At 47.7% G+C, this 8,340-nt stretch overlaps 1 protein-coding gene across 1 annotated transcript in view; it reads right to left on the reverse strand.

The window, feature by feature from the left end:
- Positions 1-8,340, reverse strand: part of Nipsnap2 (nipsnap homolog 2) — a 25,598-nt gene that overhangs the window by 13,080 nt on the left and 4,178 nt on the right. The window contains exons 2-6 of the mRNA XM_021186637.1: positions 4,587-4,726; positions 4,435-4,480; positions 1,890-1,984; positions 1,395-1,465; positions 271-411 (exon numbers count right to left, since the gene is read on the reverse strand). Of these exons, the coding sequence (XP_021042296.1) occupies positions 271-411; positions 1,395-1,465; positions 1,890-1,984; positions 4,435-4,480; positions 4,587-4,726 (493 nt within the window). The remainder of the gene's footprint in view (positions 1-270; positions 412-1,394; positions 1,466-1,889; positions 1,985-4,434; positions 4,481-4,586; positions 4,727-8,340) is intronic.

The following is an 8,340-nucleotide window of genomic DNA, read 5'->3' on the forward strand; positions in this document are numbered from 1 at the left end:
GGGGGTGGGTGGGGCTGGGGAGCCAGGAACAAGTCAAATCAAAATATAAGGTGGATGTGGTGGTGGATGCCTGTAACGCCAGCACTCAGGAAGGAAGGAGTTCAAGTTCAAGGGCAGCCTGGGCTACCGGAGGCCCTGTTTCCAATCATCGCCACTGCCCCCTCAAAAATAAACTTAAGACTCCAAACACACATAACGAAATGCTCACTTCCATTCCCCTGTCCGCAGCAGGAAGCAGATAAGGACAGCCAGCTTGCGGCTGCTACTTACTCGGAGTTGGTAGGACCTGAGTTCGTATATATTGGGGCCTGATCTCGGCACCGGCTCATTCCAGAAACTGAACTCCAGCAGCAGCTGATTCTTCCTGGAGAGAAGCATGTCGCTTCTGGCCTTTCGGAAATTTACAAATTCCTTTGGGTGAAAAAAAAAAGATGCTCATGAAATCTTCAGATACTTACATAAAGATATGCTTTAATAACATCTACACTCCCCAGGATATAGTTATAGACAGGGTTTCTCTGGGTAGCCCTGGCTGTCCTGGAACTCTCTGTAGACCAGGCTGGCCTCCAAGGTATGTGCTACCACACCCAGCTTCCATCATAGTTTTTAACCTATTGCACTGAAATAATGAATTCCTAACTAATGAATTAACTCCCTAACGTATACCAGGTTTTATGCTTGTTTGTAAAGATTCATTTATTTTACTTCCTGTGTATGAATGTGCTGCCTGTATGCATGTATATGCACCGTGCATATGCCTGAAACCCATGATGGTCAGAAGAGGGCATAAGATCCCCTGGCACTGGAGTTACGATGGTTGTGAGCTGATATGTTAGTGTAGGCATCAAACCTTGGTCTTTAACAAGAACAACCGTACTTTAAACCACTAGCCAGGGTCTGATTCCCAGCACCGCAGAAGCCGGGTGTGGAGGTCCCAGGGTTTGGGGAGGCAGGAGAATCAGGAGCTCACAGCCATCCCTGGGTTCATAAGGAATTTGAGGCTAGCCTGAGCTATATGAGACAATTTCAAACAAACAACCAAACAGAGGAACAAAAACTGGAAAAGAAAACAAGCAGTGAGTGAGTGGTTGAGCTGCTCATGTTATCCAGGCCTGTGGCCACCATACAGCTTGGCCGGTGTCAAAGCACTGCCTCCGCAGTTGCGATGTGGCATCATGGAGGAACTGTGACTTTGATGGTATTAAAATTGGCAATCTCATGCTTATATACAACTTTAAGAGTTCATACAATGAAATTTCTACTAGGAAGGCTGAATGGTTTAGTAACAAAAGCTAGTAACAGTGCTGCCATGAAGTTCTGTGTGAATACACATTAGACTGCACAAGCACGCACACACACATACACACACACATATATTTTTTCAAAGTTGTTACCTGGTTTTCTTTGAGTTTATTCATGACCTCCGTGAGGGCTGGATAGCCTCCTTCATACCTCCAGAGGTGGACTGAAATGGATTTTAAAAGACAGAAAACATTTAGTGTCAAGAAACTCTTACCTTGACAATATAGGTGCATGCCATGTGAACGCAGTACCACACTGTAGTGTGCCTTGTACCCATCCATCACATGAACGCAGTACCACATGGTACTGAGCCTTGGATCCACCACGTGATCATGGTAAAACATTAGAGTGTGCCTCGTATCTGCCCTTGAGTTAGTTATCTTACGTTTCCATAACAGATTCGGACATGTTTTAAAGAAGTCGTCTTATAGCTAGTGACTGAAGAAACCAGTCATTTGATCTACGAAAGCAGAATGAGACTTGAGAAGGGTTGCAAAGACAGGCATTCACTGACCAGACCATTCAATGAAAGGACTGCAGAGCTGCGTGAGGGAGAGCTGGCCATCCCAAAGACTCCTGCTTCCTACCTGCTTGATCCTGCTCGCCATACCACGTGTTCCACGTCCCCACCAGGGTACAAGGGTACTGCTTGCCTTCATGGATCTTTGGTAACACTTCTTGACTTAAAGAGAAGAGACAGCAGTGCTGATCAAACAGAGGAAAGATTTCCCCCGAAGACAGCACAGGAACATCATCTGGAATGCAAACCACTGGCTGCCTGTTCTGCCAACTGCCTCTACAACATACGTGGTTTGGATTTGAGTGTCTTATCTGCATGTATATCTGTGTACCACGTGTGTGCCTGGTACCCACAGAGGCCAGAGAAAGCATCCGATCTCATGGAACTAAGAGTTATGAATGGTTGTAAGCCATCGTGTGGGTTCTGGGACTTGAATCTGAGTCTTCGGGAAGAGCAACGAGTACTCGAAGCTACTGAGCCATCTCTCCAGCCTCCACAGCAGATTTGGAGGATGACGTTCGTCTGGGACTGAAGTGCCAGCCACATTCTGCTGTGTATCAGCCCCCAGCTTATCAACAGCTTAGACTTTAACCCCGGGTTATCTGCAAGAGTTACAAGCAACTCCTGCACACTGATAGAAGTGTTTACAAAGGACCAAAGGTCCCAGGCTCCAGAAGCTACAGCTCCACCGTTTGCTATTTTAAGGGTTTTGCTAACCCTGTCTTAAAAAAAAAATAACAAAAGAAAAAAAGAAAAAAGAAATGCTACTTGACCAGTATATCTGCTGACAACACACTGTGGTCACAGGGGGCTGGTGACACACATTGTTGTTCAGTGGGTTTTGTTTGTTTGCTCTCTTTTTTTTTTTTTTTTTCGTTACTTTAAAAGTTCACTATTGCCAGGCAGTGGTGGCGCACGCCTTTAATCCCAGCACTTAGGAGGCAGAGGCAGGCGGATTTCTGAGTTGGAGGCCAGCCTGGTCTACAGAGTAAGTTCTAGGACAGCCAGGGCTACACAGAGAAACCCTGTCTTGAAAAAAAAAAACAAAAAACAAAAAANAAAAAGAAAAAGAAAAAAAAGTTCACTATTGTTGTTTTGAACTGGGATTTCTCTATATATCCCTGGCTATCCCGGGACTTTCTCTAGATCAGGCTGGCCTTGAACTTAAGAGATATGAATGCCTCTCCTAAGTGCCGGAATGAAAGCCATGTGCCACCACATATGGCCAAGATTTATTTTTAATTTTACCTGTATGGACAGTTTTGCCTGCATGTATGTCTGTATACCACGTGCATGTAGTGCCCAGCAAAACCAGAAGAGGGTGCTGGATCCCCTGGAATTTAAATGGGAATGGACCCCATAGGCTCATATATTTGAAGGTCCCCAGTTGGTAAAACTTCCTTAGGGAAGGATTAGAAGGTGTGGCTTTGTTGGAGGAGGTGTGACATGGGGGTGAGTGTGTTGGACTTTGAGGCTTCAAACGCCCACCCCATTCCCAGCTAGCTCTCATGCCTGTGAATCAGGATGTAAGCTATGGGCTAGTGCTCTACCAGCTAGCTACCTGCCGGTCTGCTTGCCTGCTCCCAACCATGATGGCCGCAGACCTACTCTCTCAAACAGTGAGCCCCAATAAGATGCTGCTTCTGTATGTTACCATGGTCATGGTATCATAGCACAGCAATAGAAAAGTAACTAAAGACATTTATTGTCCATCATGTGGGTACTGGGAACTGAACCCAGGTCCTCTACAAGTGCAACAAGCACTCCTAACCATCCCTCTAGCTTCTTTAATTTATTGGAAAAAAAAATTACCCAGACAGGGTGTCACCATGTAGCCTTGATATGTAGACCACACTGGCCTGGAATTCACAGAGCTCTGCCTGCCTCTGCCTTCCAAGTACTGGCGTTAAAAGTATGCATCATCACACCTGGCTAAGTTTTTTAAGTTTTAGAAAGAATTACACACTACAGCCCAAGCTGCCCTCCAGCCAGAAACTCACTGTGAAGTCGAGGATGACTCTAAACTCCTGTCCTTTCTGTCTTTATCTTTATGAGGTGGCATTACAGGCCTGCTACCGAGCCCACCCCAGGTCCTCACTCAGGCCTTTGGGATGCCAGGTTTACTTAGGGAAAAACAATGGAGGTTCAGGTTCAGACACAGCAGAAGGCAGCATCAGGTGCCCATTACAGATGATTGTGAGCCACTGCTGGGAATTGAACTCAGAACCTCTGCAAGAGCAGTTGGCGCTCTTAACCACTGAGCTATCTCTCCAGCCTGAGGTCCTACTTCTAACACTTGTAATTGCTAACACTCCACGCTAGCCAGAGAAGGAAGTTTTTGATGCACATGCAGCCAGGAAGGCCTGAACAGATTCACATCGCAGACAGTCTTCCTGGGTCCTGACTGAGCAAGCTGTGAGTGCTTAAAGGTGCCACTGGCAGTGTCCCCCCACCCAAAGTGCCACAGGCAGTCCTCAGGCTAACCTTTGAACACTCAGCTTTAGGGGGATCAAAGATCTCTCCCGTGCTATTGAGTGTCAGTGGAGCCCACACGTATGAACATCATTACATGCCTCCCTTCCTCCCAGGAAGTGATAATTTGAGATACACACCAAATTTTGTTGTATGCGTCCAGGCACTCCGGCTTAACGTTGTGAACTGAAAGGAAAGAAAATGCAATGATAAACTTAATGGTTGGACGGACAGATGGACAGACAGACAGACAGACAGAGCCAGCCATCAGGCCGGCGGGGCCGCGACTCACACTGTAACTTGTAGAGACTGCTTGTCTCCTTTTTGGCTAGGAGGTTGGAGTGGGCATCCTTCCTCGGATCGACCTTCCTGACAAACAAGGACTTTAGCCAGCTGTCTTCCCGAGCTCGGTGACTTGAGGACGTCACTCTCCTAGGGGAGAATAAAATCGGTGCTGAGTCTTCACAAGTGGGGAGACCTTCACCTTCTCCAGGGCTGCCACACTCCCAGGAGCATAAATCCCTACCTCTGGGGCCGGGTGGGGGAGGCAAGAAGAGCAAGACACAAGGATAACACATGAAACCCATCATTAGGAGCACAGTAAGTGAAAAATGAAACTCACTTTGTACACAACACACACACACTCACACACACATACATACACACACACACACACACACACACGCACACACACACACACACACACACACACACACACCTGATTAGAAATGGTTCTAGGGCCTCTGGCTCAGCAGGCAGTGGTGCCAGCCACAGGCCTGGGGACCTGAGGTCAATTCACAGTTCCGACTAGGTGGCAGCAGAGAGCCGACTCCCAGGCACTGCCCTCTGCCCTCTGGGGACAGTGTAGCACACCTGTAATTAGGGCACTTGGGAGGTAGAGGCAGGACATCAGGAGAGCAAGGGTAGCCCTGGTGTCTATCAAGTTCAAGGACAATCTGGGCTACAAGAGACCGGAGGTCAAAAACCCAAAAGAAATTTAAAACGTAATTTTAAAAAGAGACAATCTCTGAGATAAATTCACTGGTAAATGCAGATTCAATGTGGTACCTACCATATACACAAAATCTGGGAATGTGACGGGCTGGGTGGGAACTAACAATATCTTTCCCATTCCATCTTATCTAGACTTTGTGATGTGTGAATATATATTCTATGTGCATGTATGTGTGTCTGTATCTCTGCGTGTCCACATTCACATGCGGAAGGCAGAAGACAACCCTGGGCGTCATTCATCAGGTTCTCCCCTCCCCTCCCCTTCAGTACTGGAGACTGGATTTAGGGCCTCACAAATATTAGGCAAGTGGTTGGACCAACAGCCCCAGCCTGCTTTAAAAAAATTTTTTTGGGGGGGGGGGGCTGGAGAGATGGCTAAGTGGTTAAGAGCACCGACTGCTCTTCAAAGGTCCTGAGTTCAAATCCCCGCAACCACAAGGTGGCTCACAGTCATCTGGAATGAGATATGACGCCCTCTTCTGGTGCATCTGAAGACAGCTACAGTGTATTTAGATATAATAATAGATAAATCTTTAAAAAAAAAGAAAGAAAGAAAGAAAGCAAACAAGCAAGCAAGCAAGCAAGCAAGCACGCCGGGCGTGGTGGCGCACGCCTTTAATCCCAGCACTCTGGAGGCAGAGGCAGGTGGATTTCTGAGTTCAAGGCCAGCCTGGTCTACAGAGTGAGTGAGTTCCAGGACAGGCAGGGCTATACAGAGAAATCCTGTCTTGAAAAACCAAAAAAAAAAAAAAAAAATTTTTTTTGTTTTTTTGAGTCAGGGTCTCATTGTGTAGCTCTGGCTGGCCTTGAACTCAGAGAGATCCTCCTCCCTCTGCTTCCCAAGTGCTGGGATGAAAGGCGTGCATCATCCGGCTTAGTCTGGTTTGTTTGTGTATTTGAGACAGGGTCTCCTGTCTTGGAATGCATCAGATAGGCTAGTGCGACTGACCAACAAGTCTCTAGAACGGCTTGTCTCGGCTTCCCCAGTGCTGGAGTTTAAGCCACACCTGACTCTTTTTAAAAAGAGAACATGGGGGGTGTTCGGAAGGCTGAGGCAGTCAGATCTCTGAGTTCCAGGCCAGCCTGGGCTACACAGGACAAACTCTGTCCTGAAAACCAAAACCCGAAGAGCAGGCTACTACTGTTCCACTTGGCTTCACCACAGGGCGAAGCTCCTTTGCTTGGGTCCATGTCACCTTCCCAAGGACAGGAGGAGTCTGTCTGTCCCACATAACTCATTCTGCAGCGACTCTTCTCACTTTTGTGCTTTCTCTCTTTTCCTATCACATTTGTTTGTTTGTGTGCACGCATGGAGAGGCCGGCTCTCTCCTTCCGCTGTGGAGGTCCTGAGGGTCAAACTGGGGTTGTCAGACGTGGTGATGGGGTACTTTACCTCTGGGTGTCTTGTCAGTCTGCTCTGTACTTCACATTGTGTTAGTTATTACTCTGTGTTGGTGTCTGTGAGTGTAGAGGGGTGTGTGTGTGTGTGTGTGTGTGTGTGTACGCGCCACAGGACCCTGTGAAGGTCAGCGCACACATTTCTTTCCATGGCCTGCTTGGGGTCATTTGCCTAGGTCACCTCATTAGAGTCTCAAAACCGCAGCAAGGTAGGTCTTGCAACCCCAGACAAGCTCAGAGAGACTAAACAACGGGCTCAGAAGTTTCGAAGAACAAACAATATTCAAAATGTTTCTACTAAGCAGGGCCGTCTCCCAAACCTACATCTCTGGTTGAACCGGGGAGCCTGGCTTTGAGGGTCAAACTCTGAAATCTTGTTTGAGTGTCAGGTTTCGGCTGACAAAAGCGGATATGGTATGTCCAGTCCTGGGCACAGGATACATGATGACACGGCATCCAGTCTCTCTCACTGTCTAAGCCAAATATGGAGAGAGCTATGCTAACAGCTGCCAGAGAGACTGGATCCAGGCAAGGCTTGGGTTCTTACTGACAGGCACATGTAGACACAGACACACACATATAAACACAGACACATACACACAGACACCCATGTAAACATACACAGACACATATACACACAGAGATACACACACAAAACACAGACACATACACATACATGCATATAAAGACACACACATGCATGTAAACAGAGATAGACTCACACAGAAACACACATACATATACACTACATATACACAGAGACACATACATAAAAACATACAGAGACACAGACAGACAGACAGACAGACACATCCAGTTGGAGGGCACCTACTTTCTATCAAACACTGGACTTGAGAGTAAGCATTGTATGCTAGGCTCTGTTGGTATCAAGCTCTACCAGATGCTAAGTCAGTTCCATCTCCCGGGGGAAAACAGCCAGAATGAGGACAGTTCCCAGAGCAGACCAACACTGCCAGAGCTCAGGGGCATGAATCACCGGCTTGGCCTCAAGAGGAGCAAGAGTGACTCCGGTGGAGACTCTGCAGCTCTACGCGGGAGGCCAGGCAGGACAGATGGACAAGGCAGGTGCTAATTCTAGCCAGAGAGAACAACATGTACAGGGACAAGGACACAGGGTCGGGAAACACGCAGGCTGTAAGGCGCGCAGCTCCTCCGTAGGGCGGGAGTGGGAAGAAGCAAGGTGGGAAGAGGTCAGCTTGGGCGGGGCGCTACACTGCTGCCTGTTACACTGCCATGGATACTGCCAGCAGATTTTCAAAACAGGCAGGAAAAGCGGCCTGGCAGTACTGTGCCAACCCCCCAGGGCAGGGAGTACAGTTCCTAGACGCTCTCCTGCCTTGACTGGCCGAACCTTTTTTTTTGAAGGAAGCCTTAAAAACAAAACAAAACAAACCCCCAAAACCAAAAGCCAGACACTCAATTAGGGGAGGTGGCTCACACCTTTAATGCCAGCAATTGAGAGGCAGAGGCAGGTAACCGCTGAGTTTGAGACCAGTCTGGTCTATGTAGTGAGTTCCACAGGCAGGGACACAGAAATCCTCTTTAGAAAAACAAAAACAAAGAAAGAAACCTCTTGCCGGGCGTGGTGGCGCACGCCTTTAATCCCAGCACTC

This window comes from Mus pahari, chromosome 23 (assembly GCF_900095145.1).
Source record: "Mus pahari chromosome 23, PAHARI_EIJ_v1.1, whole genome shotgun sequence".
NCBI classification, from domain to species: domain Eukaryota; kingdom Metazoa; phylum Chordata; class Mammalia; order Rodentia; family Muridae; genus Mus; species Mus pahari.